This window comes from Pleurodeles waltl, chromosome 2_2 (genome assembly GCF_031143425.1).
Source record: "Pleurodeles waltl isolate 20211129_DDA chromosome 2_2, aPleWal1.hap1.20221129, whole genome shotgun sequence".
In the NCBI taxonomy this organism is placed as follows: domain Eukaryota; kingdom Metazoa; phylum Chordata; class Amphibia; order Caudata; family Salamandridae; genus Pleurodeles; species Pleurodeles waltl.
Window position 1 is genome coordinate 455,182,774 of NC_090439.1, and position 20,440 is coordinate 455,203,213.

The window sequence follows — 20,440 nt, forward strand, 5'->3', positions numbered from 1 at the left end:
AGACAGCCAGGAACCGACCTAGGCCACTTTTGTGACAAAATGTAGAGAGGATGGGATATTTAGACCCGGAGCCTCTTGACTCTTCCTTTTTGGCGAATACTTTGCAAAAACAAGCGGAGGTGGCATCAGGTTATTTGTTTTGAGATGAGCGCAGTGGAAGGAGGTGGGATTGGAGGGGGGGGGAGTTGGGCACCTTGCCATATTCGTGCTCAGTGCCTGTGTGGGCAATTTCAGTCTCGTGGGTCCTGTGCATATGGTTACAAAAATACAAATAAAAATAAAAAACAAGTCACACTTTAATATTTCTTTATTTTGAGCACTAACCTACATAAAGCAGAAGAGGAAGAATGTATACTTGGCCACACTGATGCACCAGTAATGGCAAAATAACTGGCAACTTCTTCCAAGTGGGCCGAGGAACGTAACTTCGAAATGACTGTGCTGGCAACTCAAGCGGTAAGATGAAAGACGTTTCCATGGAAAGTAATATTTTTTTCTGCGAGTGAATTATTCACAATGAAATTAATGAATGGAAATGGAACAGGAAGGTCCCTTCTTGCCAACATGTCCGGAGGGCACTGCCAGAGGTGCAGTTAAGAAGGGATTGTAACAAAAGGGCAAACGGGGAGTGGATTAGAACCGATTTCACATGCAATATAATAGTTATCATACAGATAACTGAAGCACAGCCCAGCGCAGTTTTCTTTTAATCTAGCACTAAATACGTAAGGGATAGGGTGGCCCGTTTCTAATGGAATGTAATTTTGACCGAGATGCATAATGAGACGAAGTGATTTGATCAGAACTGCACACTTTGAAAAGGGGGGGGGGGGGGGGGAGAGAAACCTGGAACTAGAACTCCCAATTCTAGTTTTCATTGTTCAGGCCAGACCTCGTCTCCTGGTACACCATTGTTTTTGGCCCCAGAGATGCTGTTCCAATCCTCGACAAACTTTTCAATGTTAGTACAGTTCTTTAATCTCCTCAATGTTAAGTTCCAGTCTCGATCTCCTTAGTATTGGCGCTCCTTTCCCATGGAATAATGCTAGTCTTACAATATCACCAGTTGTGCTTCATTATCAAAGCTCCCAAGCCTCCTCTTAAGGTTTATTTCCCTCAGCTAGGTTCATTGCCCTCAGTAAATTAAGGCATGAGCAACAGAAACTACAGCAGTGGCGGCTGCCTCTGAATGGGGGTGATGGAGCAGGGTTTTGGGAGGGGGGGGGGAAGAAATGAAAAACAAAACAAACAAAAAAAAACACACTTACCTGCTCAGTCCTAAGCAGACTCGTCCTCTTCTGGGCAGCGAACAGGCTCCCATCCCACACTCCAAGCCAATCACGACACTGCTGTCACCAGCATGACAGCAGCATCGTGACTGATATGAGCGGCCTGGTTCAGCGCTCACAAAGGGAGTGGGACCCTCTGCACTTTCTCCTCCCGGCTGTACAACACAGCTGTGAGTAGACCTGCTAAGTGTGCATGTCTTTTTGGCACTTATGGTGTACATCTTCTCCTCCCAGCACTATCCTGGCTGTGAATGAAAAATAAAATGGTAATAACATTGTGTTATGTTATTTTTCCTTTTGCCTGAAAGCAGTGGGGCAATCATCCGCCTTAGCAGAGGAGCCACAGCTGAACTACAGACCACAAACTCTCCACCTCCTTAGCCCCTTGGATGCAGGCGTCGACCTCCCTCGTGCGGGTCACAACCAGTGGCCAACACCAGGGAAGGGGTTAATAAATAGCACCGAGGATTATTTTTTTTTATTCCCCAGGAGACACAGAAGGTTTTCCGTCCTTTGTGAGGTGAGCGCGCCGCAAGGCCCGCTGACGTGACTTTCTCCCCCTTTCTTACGAGGCCTTCCTGAAAGTGTTTCCTGGCCCCCCCGATCGCAGCTGCAACACCACTAGACACCAGGGAGGGGGGGGGTCGGGCTCTCTCGCTATTATATATATATATATATATATATATATATATATATACACACACACACACACACACACACACACACACACACACACACACACACGCACACACACGCTTTTCAACTGTAGCTTTTAGGCAGCAATAAAAAAGTCAAGTAAGTTAGAGCAACAGTTTAGCCAATAGCAGAGATGGCATCTTGATGGATGACTGCTGCCGTCACTCGGGTTATAGAGGACAGCTCCGACATAGGATCAGAGACTGAGACAGCATCTGAGGGATAGGACAATGGTGCAGACTCTGGGAGTGATTTTTCAGTCGGAGGAGTCCCATTCGATAACTCCTCTTCCAGTAAATTATGAGGGTGGTGATGAGGACAGTCCTGCTGTCCCTTCGCAAGCACAGTCTGTGCAACGGGGTAATAGTGGGTTAGCCCAACCCAGAGAGCAGGTGAATACGGCGGCAAGCAGAGAGAGTGCTCTCTTGGGAGCTCCCCAATATAGTTCAGCCCCAAATTCCACCGCCCAAATCGTATTGTGGAGACATCAAAATTATCTATCGCAAAACTAACTGGTTTTGTAAGGCAGGCACCTGTGTTTTTGGTCCTGGGTTCGGCGGCCATATAGAGAAACACACTAAACCCAAACATTTCTGGAAACTAGACATTCAGGGGAGTCCACAGAGGTGTGACTTGTGTGGATTCCCCAAAGTTTTCTTACCCAGAATACCCTGCAAAGCTGAAATGTTGAATAAAAACTATTTTTCTTGCATTTCTGTCACACAAACTACGGAATATGCTGGGATCCACAAAATTCCTACCACCCAGTGATTCCTCACCTGTCCTGATAAAAACACTACCCCACTTGAGTGCCTACACCTAGTGCCTGCATCAGGAATGGATCACCCCAGGGTCAACAGCTGCCTCATGTAAGGACCAACATTGACCGTTGTGTTATCTATTCCGGTCGCGGGCACCAGGCCTACCCACACAAGTGAGGTACCATTTTTATCGGGAGACGTGGGGGAACGCTGGATGGAAGGAAATTTGTGGCTCCTCTCACATTCCAGAACTTTGTCACCGAAATGTGAGAAAAACGCGTTTTTTTAGCCAAATATTGAGGTTTGCAAAGGATTCTGGGTAACAGAACCTGGTCAGAGCACCCCAAGTCACCTCATCTTGGATTCCCCTAGGTGTCTAGTTTTCAAAAATGTCAAGGTTTGCTAGGTTTCCCTAGGTGCCGGCTGAGCTAGAGGCCAAAATCTACAGCTAGGCACTTTGAAATCTGACGTGTTTTTTGCAATGTAAAAATGTGATGTTTACATGTTGCGTTTCCTGTGGCGAGCATTAGGCCTACCCACGCAAGTGAGGTACCATTTTTATCGGGAGACTTGGGGGAACACAGGATAGCACAACAAGTGTTATTGCCCCTTGTCTTTCTCTACATTTTATCCTTCCAAATGTAAGACAGTGTGTAAAAAAGACATCTATTTGAGAAATGGCCTGTAATTCACATGCTAGTATGGGCACCCCGGAATTTAGAGATGTGCAAATAACTACTGCTTCTCAACACCTTATCTTATGCCCATTTTGGAAATACAAAGGTTTGCTTGATACCTATTTTTCACTCTTTATATTTAAGCAAATGAATTGCTGTAATGCCGGCATAGAATGAAAACCCATTGCAAGGTGCACCTCATTTATTGGCTCTGGGTACCTAGGGATCTTGATGAACCTACAAGCCCTATATATACACTCGCAACCGAAGGAGACCAGCACACGTAACTGTATGTTGCTTTAAAAAAAAATCTGACATTACAGGAAAAAGTTAGAGTAAAATGTGGAGGAAAATGGCTGTTTTTTCAGCTCACTTTCAATATTTTTTTTATTTCAGCTGTTATTTTCTGTAGGAAAACCTTGTAGGATCTACACAAATGACCCCTTACTAAATTCAGAATTGTCTACTTTTCAGAAATGTTTAGCTTTCCGGGATCCAGCATTGGTTTCACACCCATTCCTGTCACTAACTTTAAGGAGGCTGAAAGCACCAAAAATAGTAAAAATGGGGTATGTCCCAGTAAAATGCCAAAATTGTGTTGAAAAATGTGGTTTTCTGATTCAAGTCTGCCCGTTCCTGAAAGGTGGGAAGATGGTGATTTTAGCACCAGAAACCCTTTGTTGATGCCATTTTCAGGGGGAAAAAAAAAAAAACACAAGCCTTCTTCAGCAGCCCTTTTTTCCCCATTTTTTTTGTTTAAAACGATATTTTCGCTAATTTCTTGGTCTCCTCCAGGGGAAACCACAAACTCTGGGCACCATTAGACTCCCTAGGATGTTGGAAAAAAAGGACGCAAATTTGGCGTGGATAGCTTATGTGGACAAAAAGTTATGAAGGTCTAAGCGCGAACTACCCCAAATAGCCAAAAAAGGGCTTAGCACTGGGGGGGTTGAGGGGGGGAGGCCCAGCAGCTAAGAGGTTAGGAAGCATAAATTGAGGGGTGTGATGTATTTACCTATGTGTGTTTTAGGTCTTATTTTTAAATCTACAGTTGCATTGTGGGATTAAAAAAAAAAAAAAAAAGGAAGCATCCTGGCTTCATAGAACAGGTGTAGTTAGGGCGACACAAAGAAGGCTTAACCAGGTAAAAGGTGGTGGGGTTTCAATGAAGAAAAACAATTATAGAAGCAGCACAAGACGTTCCAATCAAAGGTTGAGAGCCCGATATTTATCAACTTGCCACCCTACAGTGGTTTCTAAAGAGACACTTGTATCATTGCACTCACTGCCAGTGGCTATCACAACGACCAGTAAAACGATGAAAAACGTTTTGCAGCCCCTGGAAGAGCAGTTTCGGACTGGTTCAGTATCGATTAATAAATCTGACGGTTTGCTCTCCAGGAAAACTCAATTGCCTATAGCAAATCCCAGTGTTTTGGCAGACAAGAGAATTCAGAAAAACAGGACCAAGTGTTCTCGCCTAGGATTGCACAATCAGATAAACAGAGGACACTGATTTAAAACATAATATCCTAGCCCTTCAGCATGAGGCAGATTACTCCAAACTCAAGGCTCCTTCCGCTAGTTTGTATGGCCAAAGTTAGTTAGTTTTACAGAAAACGTTCTAAATGAAAACTCAGGCAGTACTTGAGGGCTCATCTCTTCAGACAGGCTTTTAGTGTGCGTCCCTGCAGATATTCATTCTTAGACCATACTGTATCATAGGATTACCAGGTCGGAAGGATTATAATTTTACCAACTTCCTACAACCCCCCACCCCAAAAGTGGGTGGTGTAGGAACATCCAGGCCTGACAAAAACAATTTCATGCAACGTTTAGACCTCGGATTTACTCTGATTTAAATTACACAAGCCTCTTTTTCTCTGGTGGATATGACTGCATATCGACAATTTTTTCCGCAAACATTCTCAATAGATAATTTCATACAAATCAAAGTAAAGTATCCATTCATAAGAGTCAAAATCTGGGCTGAAAGGTGCAATGATTACATAATTAAATTGTACGAAACCTTCACTTTGAATGATGGGTGCTGTGTTCCCATATACATATAAATGAAAAGTATCAAGGGGTGGTAAGTGAACTACTAAGCACATCCTCGCACCCTTGGATGCCAAGGTTTATGGGATCTGCTTTAATCCCAGTTGTTTATGCCACCCCCTCCTCGCCTTTTCCCTCCATCCTCCCTCCTTTGCTTCCCCCGGGATGGACTGAAGGTTCCTCTCTAGTGGTAGAGCCTCTGGAGCACCCCATCCATCGCTAAAGACGACCTTGTTGAGAAGAGAAAGGCTACATCTTGTGGTGCGATTGTCAGCACTGACTCCTCCTCAATTGCAGAAGTTAAACACATGGGTAAAGGGAGTTATTCAACATTTGGGGGGAGAAGGGGTGGACGGGACAACAGCAACATTTCATAACATGGGTGGTGAGGGGAAATGAGACCCACTTAACCCATCGAGTGTTTGTGCTCATGCTGGCAGACAATCCCAGAGCTTTAGAGTCTACTAGCCTTGGGCTGCAAGAAGAGGAAACCAGAAGGATTACTCATACTAAAGTGCTAGCTTGGCTTCAAGATGACACATGGAGCTACCCCACCCGACATTCAGCACTGTTTAGCATTCGCAGTCCCAGCAGGGCCTTGTACACCATGCATTACGAACCCTGAAGTAGGATCACTGGAAATGTGTAGAACCCCTGAGGGGAGGCATGCACATACACCAACTTCACAGCCTTCTCCGAGATGAGGTACAGTCTGAAGCACGTGAGAAGTGATTTGTAAAGGAGAAGGCTGCACATGTATATTGGTGATAGAGTGGTATTACATTCAAATTGGGCAGGTTATTGTAAAATAGCAAAGGCGAGCTGGTCAATATTCACTGTTAAAACTGGAAAAGCCACTGGTGGAAGTTAGTGGGCCACTGATCACTAGTAAAACTAGAGGAACACTGGTGTTTAAAAAAACAAAAACAAACAAAAAGTGCAAATTCACTGTGCACGGGCGGGTACACTACTAATATACCATTTTAATGGACATGCCAAGTTTGAGCACCTGTCGGTTCAAAGATTGTTACACAAAGATGAAACCGGTAGCATAACTAGGCATGCACTGGTTAAACCTAAGCAGGGTACGTTGGAGCGGGTGACTGTTTCTTCAGTATTTAGCAATTATAGGCGCGATGTTGCACGCAATAGTCAAACTTGGGTTGAGCTACAACACTCTGGTGACTAAGAAATCCAGGATGTTGGTGAAATGAGTACCGTTGTTCTTAATTGTACACGGCTGTGCAATGTTATTACAATGTCGTGAAGTCACATACAGCAACAAATTGGAGACAGTGGTAAAAAGGCAGAAACACCTAAAAATGACGTGTTGTAAGAAACACAGAATCCCTGGTTTACCACGTTCATTTTGCTCTACTATAGACACCTGGCACACCACTGCAGCCATTTACCTTCTTTAAATGATTTATTGCTAACGCGTAATGTAATACTGCAAATCGCACCAAGCAGCGCCTAAGAGCATCGAGAAGCCTGAAAGGGGAAAGACGAAGCTAGCCACGTACCTTTTCCCAACAAGTCTTTTAGCTGAGCATCCTTGAGTGTGGTGCTGTTGAGCCGGTTACTGGACATACTCCTCTGCTCTGGGGAGGGGTGTGCGCGCCCGTGAGCCCCATCAGCCTCGGCCAGCCGGGGGTCTGGCCTCAGGGGGGCGGTGGTCCGCGGACTGCAGGGGCTCCTCTCCTCCTTCCGCCGGCCCAGGGCTCAGCAGTCCACGGGCTCCCGGCCATGAGCAGCCATGGGCGAGGAGAGGCGCAGGCGGCTCAACGATCCCAGCCGATTTATTTATCCTCGGCTGAGGCGCAGCCCTAGTCCAAATCCCAGACAATCAGAACGCACAGGGGAAAAAAGGAAAAATAAAAGTGACGCAGGAACAAGCTGAGAGACAACTCCAGTTGAATTATCCATTCAGACCCATACTGTCAACAAGTCCAAGCGAAAAAACACATGAAGTGTGGGGAGGAGGCAAGACACTCCCGGACAAACGTTCTCCTCGGCTCCGACCCGTGCTGACGGCCACTCCAGATTACTGCGTTAAACAAAAAGAGTAAGGGTTAACAAAGCGCCCAGATCCTGAGAATCGCGCAGCGCAGCGCCGACGCCTGCCCTCCAGAGCCAGAAGCGCTTGACAACCGAGGATGCCCGCTTAATTCTTCCGCATTTCTGGTACAGCCTGATGTGCGTCATTCCAAACCCCAAACACTCTCCACACTACTTTAGTCAAGACTGTCTGAGGCGCTCCCGCTCGCCACCCCTCCCCGCGCTCTCCTCCAGCTCTCTGCCAAAAGTCTCCAGTTGCTGGCAGTTGCTCACACATGCTCTTTTGAGTAAAGTCTGCATTGGAAACTGTCGATGTCATCCTGTCGAAAGCACACTGAGAAACAGCTCTGCTCTGTGTTTTCTTCAGTTCCTCTCCACAGCTACAGTGACGCGGGTGCGGACATCATCCCGCAGGAATGGCGCGGGCTCGGTGGGGAGAGGGGGCAGATGATGCAGCCCGTGAACCTCTTTATTTTAACAGCCTCTCTAAAGGAGAGCGGGTTCTCTGGGAAGCTTCACCACTCAAACCGAGGGGCATCTAAAGCATATCGCAGGGAAGAGGGAAGCGGCGTAAACACTGCTGCAAACTCAATACAAACCACAAGCATTGACAGCCCAAGCAGGCTGCCTTGTAACATTTCCAAATGAATCCTCACAAAAACAGATCTTGTGCAGTAGTACCTCCCTCCCACCCCTGTTATAGGCCGTGAATTTAGGTTTAGGATTATTTTAAAGAAAACGCGTTTCATTTTGTACTGCTTCCCTCTCGTGCCTTAAGTCATATTGTGTTGAAGCCCTAACTCTGTGGGCTGATTGTTTCAAACATGTATCACTTAATTGGAGTAAGGTCTCCAAACCTAAAATCACCCCAAGATACTGCCTCCCACACACGTAGGGAGGGTCCCACAGATAAACATGTGCCAAAGGACAAACTACTTCCAAGATAACGGAGCCTTTGGTAGAAGCACAGTCTGCAAACCTTGTGCTTACACAAACCTGCACCTTGGCCTTTTGCTCCTCTTGCAAAGAGGCAAGGTGTTTTGGCAATCTACGAGGTACTGCGGGGGATCTACCAAACCAGAAATTAGAAGGAATGCACAACTCTTGGTCAGAGGCATACGGGTTGCCGAGCCTAGTCATGGCTCCTATCCATTATTATTGTCAGGCAAATAAGAGAAGGCAGTCTTCCCTTGTTTTGTCTTGGACAACAATGTGAGTGCCAGGCCTCTGATCCAAGTACCCCTCTATGGTATGCCCCTTTTGCCTTTGTTAGGAGGGCCTTCGCTGTAGAGGGTTAGGCTAATAATAAACAGGTCAGCTCACCCACAAGCCTCCGAGTCTGAACAAGGACAAGTTCCCAAGATAGAGGGCCCTCTGTCAGGTAGCTATATATGAAAGAACACAGCTTAAATGAAACTTGTATTAATCAGTGGGTAGTGTACTATCGTACATTATGAAAGCTCTATTAGTTAATGCACGGCACCAGACAGCCACAGAATTGACTTCTGGGTGGTGCAGTGGAGATCAGTGACTTGTGTATGTTTAGGGCTACGAGATCCCAGTCTCGGACAGAAAGCGCTGAACATGCAAGTCATTACTTTAAACTTGCATTACTCACAGTACAAGGCCGGTTGCTACAAAATGCGCAAAAAGGTTAAGATAAAAAGTGCTTCCAAAATATAAGTGTTCGTAATAGCCAGATGGTACATAGTGTTTTTTTTCATAACTATCATTTAAAAGCACACACTTTACAGCTTAGCTGGTAGCTCCCTTACAATATATCTTACAAAGAATAAATGTGTGTCAACATGAGGTTTCAAGTGATTGCATCAATTAAAACCAATACCGATCTCAAAGAACCTTTCTATTTACAGATTGACCAGTTGCCTACACTTATATTTTGAGGCAAGCAGACACTCATAAGAAAGCTCGTTTAGCTTGCTACCCCCCTCAATCGGTTCCACAGCACAGATGACTCCCTGCCTTACAACATCTTACACACTTCAGTAGAAGTGTAATTAACCACCCCGGGACAGTCGTCGTTTCTTAAAGTAGGGGGAACTGCTCCTGTAACAATAATATAAGTATGGGCTTGTAGTGCTTCTCGGAGCATCTCTCCCCCACCCTCCTCCAATCTTGGACCACTGGGTAATGCAAAGTCAAAGCCAGAAAGCTACTTTCCAGCAAGAAAATCTAAAGATCATGGGAATTAATGACTTCTAAGTTTGTGGAAACAACCCACCTTGAATGAACATTGTGTCACGTACTCCTGGGTAGTTGAGGAAAATTACTCCCTAGATTCCAGATTTGAAGCGATGTAAAGGGATCTATCCTAGTTAACATATGGTACACATGCCTTTAAATCCTCATTTCTGGACTCTAGCTAGTTGTCACACTCCTGAAACTTCACACTAACCCATTCCTGTATATTCCATTGTTGACCCTTTATTTTCCTGCCCCGTTTCCCCTGTGTGACCCTAGTAATCACTACAGTTAAAACTCACTGTTTATCCAGTACATTTAAATGCAATTAGTGCCTGGTGAACCCATACCCTGCGCTCTCAAACTGTTTTAGAAAGGTGGGCAGTTGAGGGGGTTGGAGTCCTCATAGGATTCCTCTGTATTATCAGGACCGGAAATAGACTAGCATTGTGCTGTTGGGTTCCTGAATCACCAGCAACTATGGTCAACAAAATTATTCCCAGGCCCCTGCTCCACGAAAGCAAGCCTCAAAAAGCAGAATTAAAATTAACATGGAAGATAACAGCGGGGTCACTGAAATAATCGTCTGCACAAGAAACACTGAACATAAATGGGAAACTGGTACTAGCTCTTTTTGGCTGTGTTTTTGGTCGGCAGAGGAAGCAGACTGATTAGCAAGGGCTCAAAAATAGTCAAGGACCGTGGGGCAGAAGAACAGCCGGTAGGGCGAGAGGTGAGCAAGACAAATGGTGAGAGGACATCTAGGTTACAGTAATTTAAAAAAACATTCAACAATAACAGAGGGCCACATTTTATTACAAGCACATTACAGGTTTCTTTATTATAGCCGTGGGAGTGGGGGAAGGGAGGCACTGGAAGTGCCAACATCTGACACAAGACTTCACATAAAAAAAGAAAAAAAAAAAAAAAAAAAAAAAAAAACCACACACCACCAAGAAAATCAAGACTTCCCAGCTCCCTCAGAAAAATGTTAGACAACCTCCAGAAGACCATTTTAGAACAACTTCATAAATCCTGGTCCTCTCAGACCTAGACCTGGATGGAGGCAACATTCTTCTCAACAACCTCTGAAATACTAACCTGGTACTCTTGAAAATTATCTTACACACAGTTGCATGTCTGGAGACATGTGATCACATCACCCCAACACTAAAGGAGCTAGAATGACATCCCCCCCACCCCCGACGCGGCCCCCAAAGTGGCCAAAATCCTCTGTAAGACCAGTTGCATGACTTTGAATGCCATTAAAAACCAGACTCCAACCTGGCAAAGAAGCTAACTAAGGTTTACTGCTCCATACCAGGAAGGGAGGATACCAGAAGACTGGAAACAAAAAGGAGCAGAAGACAGGCATTTTCAAACTAAACAAGGACCTCAAACAGGAGAAATTTTCAAACAGGAGAAATGCTCCACCCCTTCTGCTATTAAAAAAGAAATGGACAAGTGATATCTTCAAGTAGCACTACCGCGACACACTAGAATTTATATCTGCCCACCACGGAATCAGTTATATTTTACCCTGTGTGCTGGTCTTTGTGCAGTGCTCTGGTTCTCTCTAGATAGGTTCAGGCTCCAAGTACTTTTACCTACATACCACTGATATATTCTAGGCATTGCTCATGTTCAGCCTGACCGTCAAAATGGGGAATTCTGATTAGGAACTGTACTTTCAATTCCTCAAAAGGAATCCAGTTTTTTTTTTTTTACCCTAACCCTTCCAAAGATGATATGGGGCTGGACAGCCTCCCCCAGCCCCCCATCTAGAATTGTAGGGACCCCTAACCTAAGAAACTCAAACCACAACTCTAGTGAACACCAATGCCATTTTCAGTGTAACGTGAGGCAGCAGAGTTCCTACAGTGGTCTCCTAAACCAATAATTTAGATGGGGTGTAACCTTCAACCCCGTACCCAAGGTCGTGGCTGGGGAAACCTTTTTATAGATTTGGGGTGAAGTAGCTACATCACCGGTAAAACCAACTGCAGCAGCCTTCTTCAGAGTTCCCTTCTTTGGAATTATACAGGCGCAAGAAAATGTACATTGCCCCAATAGTTCTCTAAGGAGTGTAAACCTGGTGCAACCAGGCTGGTCGGCTTTCAAATGCAAAAATATAAATTAGCCCATAAGAAGCCTGCTGCTGGCCTTCTCACAAAACAGGACATACAAGCAAGAGTTCTACTTCAGGATTTTGAAGAGCAACTTTAACAAAACCAAAGAGGTTTCCCGAGTATGTAGCCAACTGCATCAGGCGTAGCCGTAAAATTTCTACTGCTGAAGCTCTGCTGGCCCACCTAGCTGTTGACTTTCTGGGTAGAAGCCTGCCAGCCAGCAAGCATGCCTAAAGAGCCCATATACACAAGCACATAGTGCCAAGAAGTCTTCTCTACCCCTTACCAGTGGAGGGACGCCCACAATAAACATAAAAGTGTAATTATGTCGAGCGATAATTGTGCCTGGCAGCAATAATCCCACTTCCTATTTGCGTTCATGTGCATTTGTTTAACCTCTGTGTAAGCCTCTCCCTGCTCATCCTTGGCATCTCCTGGCACCTTGCAAAGAGGGAGACAAAGTAGGTTTTCTGTCGCAGGGCCATGATTGGCCAAGAAGAGACTCACCCATTTCTTTGAGTGACCAAAGCTAAGCTGACACTTTTCCTGAAGCCATTATTACACAGAATGTGCTGAAAGACCGAGGTTTGAAAGAAGGTTCCAGGCTGGAGAAAAAAAAGGCAACAGTAGAGAAGACGATTCCTGAGTCCAAAAAACTCCACGATCAGAGGCGCAGAGGTTCAGAAGAAGATAGAGGTGACTAATGGCTCAGGAGAAAATGGTGCATTTAGAAATAAAAGTGCAGCAAGTTCCATACAGAAGAAAATATTGGACTAAAGGTACTTTAAAGCCAGAACACAGGGAGAACAGGAACAAAAAAGGAAACAAGTGGTGTTGAAGTTGCTGAAACATACTGGACTCTGCTGTGATGCAGAAAAAAAAAAGGCTCAGATTAAGGCAGGAAACAGGAATTAAACTGGCCACAGCATAGCTGATATAGCAGGATTGATTCTTCATTAATCTTATAGACACCCATTCTCCAACCTGGATTGGGAATAGTTGGCAAGATACAATTCATGATCTGAGCTACCTTTTACGGAACCGTATGACAAGCATTTGGAAGATTAAGCTACTTTCAGTGCTGCCTTGAAGGTCAGTACCCAGCTGGCCACTATGCAGCCTGTGGACTGCCATCACCCTGGAAAAGCAAACCTGAGCTGATCGTCCTCCAAGCCACAAACTTAGTGTCACCAGAGCAAGAACAGACCAGAAAGCCCTCCACCCATGGAAAGGACACTGGCCCAGTGTGTACCAGGTCAAAGACCAAATAAGCACTGTGTGACGCTGTAAACGTTTGCACTGGTCAAACAGGCAAGAGGGTGCCCACGACCTTCTATGCCAGGTACAATGAGCAGGAGCTTAAAGAAATGCAATATTAATGTGTTAAATGTCTTGAAGACGTGTCACAGGCCATTTGTATTTTCATTCTAACCTTATTAAATGATTGTGATCAACTAGTGGTCATGAACATTATAGCAGAATTTCAAATTGGTCTGATGTATTTATGTATGTATGCACATATGTATTTATTTACATATGTATATGGTATTTCTATAGTGGGAACCTAGCCAAAGGTTAGGTTGAGCGCTGTACAGGGTCAAAGAGAAGCATCAAATCAACAAGTGATGGAAGAGGTAGCTAGGGTGTTCACTGTTCAGTGTGATGTAGTGCTCTTTAAAGAGGGGAGTCAACTTCTTCCTACATTGGAGTGCTGGGGGGGGAGGGGGGCGGGGGGGAGGGAAGAACACAATTTCGACATTGGAGCAGCTCTGATTCCTACGAAAAGGACTTGACCATTAACACTTTATTTTGTGTACATAGAGGGTTTGCAATCATTGTAGTGATTACAAAAGGTATATCTGGAGTCTAATTTTTGTACCAGTCATTACTTTATATTTACTGTTGGTACTTTGTTTTTATATTTTATGATGTCATGAGGTTTGGTTCTCTTTTATTAAAATATGTTTTAAAGATATTAAGTGTTTTCCTTTAACAAACAAAAAAACAAACAATTTCAGATGAAAAATGCACCTTTTTAGGTCAAGCGTGCAAGCGCTTTCACCTGTTGTAAGTATTGTGAGCTTTTAACCACACCTATGTCACACCCATCACTTTCATTTGCTCCTGGTCTTGCCTTTCAAACATCACTTGATGTCATTGGTAAATGCTTTACGTTTGTTCTGCTTTGAAGCAGTTTGTCACACCTTGCATACTGCCTCAGTTACATGGATTATTGCGCGACTGACGATATGCTTCAGCGTGGGCAAACTTTCTTCTTTTGTCTCCCCTTCGTGCTGCATGGCAGCCATGGCCCTCACAGCGCAGACAGGCACAACAGGGTGAACTCGATCAGAGCACTGGTCACATTGTTCACAGTTACCTAATCAGTCATTTTTTGTGGCTCTCCCCTTAAAAAAACCAAACTTGAAATTGAACATTTCTGTTTTACATAAAGCATGTACCAAAGCGAAAGCGGCTCTCCTGGCACAGCAGGAGAGCAGATATTACAAAATTCATTGTAGTCTGGATATTCACTCTATAATGCTTTGCAGGGCATTACTTTTACAAAACATTTTTGCTCACACCTCAGCCAGTGGTGGGCCTAGGACAATGGGACCACCTACAACACATTCAGCATGCTCCTACATCCTCTTCAGGTCCCCACACTAGGTTAGAGGGGACCCCAAAATAATAACTCCTCCCAAATTCAGTTTTTTTTTTAAAATCCCTATCATGGATGGAACGTTTGCTTTACACAGCTAGGAAAAGCTTGTGTTTTGAGGGCATGGTTTGTAACATTGCTATAAGCCTGCTACCCATGAACATGTCTAATGCACTATGCCCTCTAGGGACTAAATGTATGGTTACATTGCATTATTTAATGCCAATTTCTTTATGTGTCAGTATGCCCTCTAGGGGCTAACTATATACTTACATGATCATGTTTCTTACAAATGCAATTTTCATTGTGGTGTCCTCTAGGGGCTTTGTTAAGCATTAGTTATATCACCATACTAAAATATTTGTGGCAAAAACTTGCCCCATATTGCTTTGCAGGGCATTTATTTTACAAACCATTTTTTTCCTTATAACTCACCCTGTGGTGGTCCTGTGGCAATGGGTCCACCTTCAAAATATTGACCATAGTTTGCTCTGTCTACATCATCTGGGTCCCCAACTATGTTAGTGGGGACTCCAAAATAATAACCCCTGCCACCATTCAGTATCTTTTTCAGGTTTCACATGGCTGGAACTTGTTTATATGATAATTGTATATGTTTTAATAATCTCTTATTACAATTATGACCATTAAGGGCAACCTAACATTACACTATAACTGTTTAGGCACTCTTGAGATGTTTGGGTGACCCTTCTAGTTTGTTTCTCCTCTGTGGCTGTTGTGTCTTTTGGGGCAATTGTGTTAGCCAGTCATCAACTCCAATGAAGGGATGGTAAAATTGGAATTAGGATGGCAGATTTAAATTAGGATGCTAAATGGCAACATTTTCATTTATTGATGCAGACAGAGGACGAAGGTAAATGGAAGTGCTTCACTTATATGCAGGACCACTGGATTCTATGGCAGGAAAAGATGAAATTATGAGTCAGGGTTGACAGATTTATGTGGCAAGAAAAGTCTAGCTATGAATTTACAATGCCAATAGCAGTAACTCAAGCAAATGCGAGACCTAGTGCATTACAAATGTTTGTTTTGTGATTGAGAATAGATGGATAAAGTTATTATAATCTTCACACTGCTTTGTCCAACTACAAGGGGACAAAAGGAGGCTCCAGATATGCAGCTCCTCAGACCAGGTGCACAATATTCTGATCAGAAGGAAAAGCCTGTAGTATCACATTTGCTATTGCTAGCGGACCCCTACAACTTAACAGATCTTGAGAAAAGGTTCACATTGGGAAACAGTATCCTATATAGGAAACCAGCCCAGCCCCCATCCCAGCTCCAAAATCTAGCAAAACCCAAGCAAGCATGGTCCCCAAAACTAGCTAAGGCTAAAAAAAAAAAAGCAGGCCATTCAAAATTCAAATAGAAGCACTGTCATTTCTCAGAGGGTTGATGACCAATTAATTGCCTCATGGTCCACTGAGAAACGTTTATGGTGAGTAGTACCCTATGTCTTCCATTAAGATAATCCTCTAAGATTAATGACATTTAGTGAAGGGGCCCAACCATTCACAGCGTAACTTAGCCAGATATGGATGTGATGTTCTTGCCATTGTGATACCAAAAAGAATGTTGCGTGTATTAGGTTTTACACGAACTTCCTGATGCAGTGCATTTACTGACCTGCACTGTTAAGATGAGAACCCAAGTAGATGTGCTCTCCACCATGTTGAACTGCCGAAGGTAGTGCACAGATAAGCAACAATAATCTACTTAACAATGTGGAGTTGCTTCCAGGGCATAGCTACCACCATTCCCCCACGTCATGAAGAACATCGTCACCCAATCCAGATTGTTTTAACTCATGTTCCAGCCCATGCTGTAGTTTTTCAGGTGAAACTTGAAAAACCCAGAATACAAAGTGATGTTTGTTAAAAAGCCAGAGTCCCTCCCCCGCCTCCCCCCCCCCCCCAAAAAAAATCCCATGGATTTTACTTTGCTGGGGCCTTTCTCTCGGTTCATACGTTGTTAAACACGAGCTAGTGATCGCTTCAGCATGGTTGCGCATATTACAAGGACTGAGCGCATACCTATGCACAGCTTTAGGCATCATTAGTATCCTTGCACGCTCTCAATGTTTGCCCATATTGATTTGTGCATACGGAAAACATAAAAAAAATTATTATAGTACAAAAAAAGTCCAGAACTTGCTGAAGGTGTCGTATGACAGATTTAGGGGAAGTGGTCGGGGAGACGGATTAACTGCAGGTAAACAGCCAATGATATTGCACTTCGGGCTTTGGTAGGGTTACGTACGCCTGGGGAAATTTGGAAAGTGCACGCTTAGGCACCATCGTGTCAAACAGTGGGGCAGAAAGGGACCAGCTGAGCGTGCTACATACGATACCGGCAGCATAACAGTATCTTGTAAAATAAGAGCAAGTTAGTAATGTTTAGGGACACGCAATGAAGTGAGAATGGAAGTCCAGGTGACCAACACCTTCGTTATCTGGCATTTATTGGCAAGATTTGCCCTCCGTTCGTCACGTATGAAAGTCAGTGTGCGCGCAGGTGCTAAAGAGACTTAGGGGGTCATTCCGACCCTGGCGGTCATAGACCGCCAGGGCCGGGGACCGCGGATGCACCGCCAACAGGCTGGCGGTGCATCCAGGCCAATTCTGACCGCGGCGGTAAAGCCGCGGTCAGAAAAGGGAAACCGGCGGTTTCCCGCCGGTTTTCCCCTTGCCTGAAGAATCCTCCATGGCGGCGCTGCAGGCAGCGCCGCCATGGGGATTCCGACCCCCTTCCCGCCAGCCTGGTTCTGGCGGTTTTGACCGCCAGAACCTGGCTGGCGGGAACGGGTGTCGTGGGGCCCTTGGGGGCCCCTGCAGTGCCCAGGCCAATGGCATGGGCACTGCAGGGGCCCCCTAACAGGGCCCCACAAAGATTTTCAGTGTCTGCATAGCAGACACTGAAAATCGCGACGGGTGCAACTGCACCCGTCGCACCCTTTCCACTCCGCCGGCTCCATTCGGAGCCGGCATCCTCGTGGAAGGGGGTTTCCCGCTGGGCGGGCGGGCGGCCTTCTGGCGGTCGCCCGCCAGCCCAGCGGGAAACTCAGAATGACCGCCGCGGTCTTTTGACCGCAGTACAGTCTTCTGGCGGTTCCCGCTTGGCGGGCAGCTCCCGCCGCCCGCCACGATTAGAATGACCCCCTTAGTGCCTCCCTCAGCGAGGGTCTATTATGCTGCGTGCTTCCGGGTGAGCGAAAAGTCAATGTTGCAAGGCTAAAGCAATGTTTCATGTAAAAGGCTGGTTTATCGAGACTATGGGCCCAATTCGAGAGAACTACCCACGCAAAGATCTGCGATTGAACTTACCTTTCCTACTTTTTTCTATGCACAAAACATTCCCGGGAATAAGCCTGGAAAACCCGGCCAGGGGCAGGTTTATAGGTATACTCCAGTCATGTGGAATTTTACAAAGGCTCCTATGCACAAAGTTCTCCACATAGAAGAACTCCGCACAGCATCAATAGCATTCCCTGTGCACATACACTTCTGGATAAGCATTTAACCCTCGTGGAGGAGCCCTTTCCCTGCACCCCTAGCAAATCTGAGGGTGATCTATTTCCTTTCTTATCGTGGCAGCAGATTTATGCCATCTCTTTGCCGGAATATATTTACGACTAGTGCTTTAAATGGAAAAATAGACGTGCAGGTACTCTGTACCAGAGTACCTGCTTGTTTCTGAGAAGTGCCGGTACTCTCCAATTAAAAGTATTACGTTTTTCTTGAGATATGCCGGTACTCTCACTCGCAAAATAAAAAAGTGACGGTACTCAGTACCAGAGAGTACCGGCCCATTTAAAGCACTGTTTACGACCCTTTACAGAGTGAAAAGGGGATGGATCAAGTTTAGGGAATGCCCTATAACAGTACTGGCGTTCTCAGACGTTCAAGGCACACCGCAACTCTTACTGCCCACCTGCCACCCATTGACTGGGATTTTGGTCTGTAGCCATCCCCACATGTGTAAATGCAGGGCACTTGCCAAAAAAGTACTTTGGTTGTAAACCTGTTTACAACCTAATTTAGGTATATGGACCGGCCCTTAGGTCTATCGGCACTCTGTTGCTCCATGGTTTTCGCTTTGCTACAGGTTAATAAGAAAATAGATTTTTACATGCTGTGAAGTCTCACCAGCAGGAAGCGGTGTCCCAAGGAAGCATGAAAACATGCAGAGACAGTCTTCCTTGTGGAAAGAAGTCTGGCATATCGACTGGGGACTTGCGCTTGAGGTGAGACATATCATGCTCAGACCCAGCCACCTTCCACAATCTCATGGGGCGCACACACACACACACACTACTCAACTAGAAGTTTTTCATGCTAATTAAAAAAGTTGTTACTAATGAGGGGTAGACCATCTGATGTCTGTTAGATACGATTATCCTGATATGCAGGGAAAGCTACATCTTACAGCAGCAGTATTACTTACGTGTCATTATGAAAATACCCATTGCCTGGCTCTGGTCATCTCTTATGCTTATTCTAAATCTCAAAACCCTTTAAAAATTCCCAGCTTCAAGCACGTTTTGGTAATAAGAAGCTGAGCAAACGTTCCACTTTATATAACCCGAGTACTGAAAGCCCTGAACGTGAAAAGGTAATGCCAAATCTGTCAGGGACTTGCTGCACCAATGTGGTACATACGAAGAATGCACAAGTCCTATCAAAAGGATAAGAAAAGTTACATTTGTGTTTGGGGGTGGGTTCCCTCAGCTATGCAAAATGGACAAAAACCCACAACTCAGCAAAATCTTCTCTGCAAAGTCAAGAGTACATGCATTTTTGGGGAGTAAAAGGAAAAGATCACCTCCATACTTTCTGGTGCACAGAAGTGGTTTCTCCACACTGTTGAGAACAAGAAAACGTGCTTGTCATTTGGACAATCCGCTAGAGGAAGTACAGTGGGGGAGTTGGCATTGAAATCTAGAATTATGTAGATCACAGCCCTGGGATATTTTTGGCATATAAATTTATAGTGATACACCTAGGATTCTCAGATTTAGTGTCCAGGAAGTTCTATCAAGTAAACAAAGAGTTTTTTATTTTTAGAAATTACCTTATTGAATTAAAAAATTAAAATATTGCATTTCAGTTCACACAGAAGGCTACAAAATATTACTGCGACCCTAGTTGAATGATTTAAAAGTGGCATCATTAATTTCATCAACAAGTAATGTTGTACATTGTTTTATAGAGTAGACCATTTATCCTGAGAGGAGAAGTTCCTAAGCACAGGAACCAGATGCAAACTCAATATGCAGATGAAGAGGGTGCTGCAGTCCACCTGGATGGAGGTGGCTAGTTGCAGCCTGGCACTTATCCTATCAGGTGCAACAGACAGCAATTATAACTGGTCCTCTTATTATATAGAAGCAAAAACAGATGGACGGAATGCAGAGCAAATCAAACTTTCACCCCCAGTCACAAATGTGGGTTTAATCCGTCAGTTTATTTGCTTGCCATGTCATTCCAGTTTGGGCCCAGCCATATGCAAATCAGTCTTGACCCTGTTACCCATGGGAACAGTCCAGTCCAAACTGCCAGGCCCTCACTGGACCAGAAAAAAGAATCCTGGGACCAGTTTCAGGGCATCACCCTTCATCAGCCAGGCTAGCTTGAATCTGGTGGCACAGAAAGCACGGGACCCACGTCTGGGCATACCCTTCCCACTTGGGTTGACAAAAGCAAAAACAGATGGACGGAATGCAGAGCAAATCAAACATTCAATGAATGTTAGATTGGTTCTGCATTCCATCCATCATTTGTTTGCTCTTATTATATAGGGCCACCATCCTGATCAGGATGTTGGCCCTATACAGCCTGATCAGGAAACCCCTATTGTACGCTCCAGAACAGAGTCGTGCTCAAACAAG

General features: G+C 44.9%; 1 protein-coding gene across 5 annotated transcripts in view; it reads right to left on the reverse strand.

Moving 5' to 3' along the window:
• The window catches only part of LDLRAD4 (low density lipoprotein receptor class A domain containing 4), a 241,344-nt gene that overhangs the window by 68,207 nt on the left and 152,697 nt on the right, over nucleotides 1-20,440 (reverse strand). For 3 of the 5 annotated variants that reach the window (XM_069219922.1, XM_069219924.1, XM_069219923.1), the window contains exon 2: nucleotides 7,005-7,528. The exons of 1 other annotated variant lie outside the window; for it this stretch is intronic. In XM_069219922.1, the coding sequence (XP_069076023.1) occupies nucleotides 7,005-7,071 (67 nt within the window). In that variant the 5' untranslated portion in view covers nucleotides 7,072-7,528. Of the gene's footprint in view, nucleotides 1-7,004; nucleotides 7,529-7,812; nucleotides 7,882-20,440 lie in introns of those variants that run through there. One more of the 5 variants, XM_069219925.1, reaches the window with a different exon arrangement.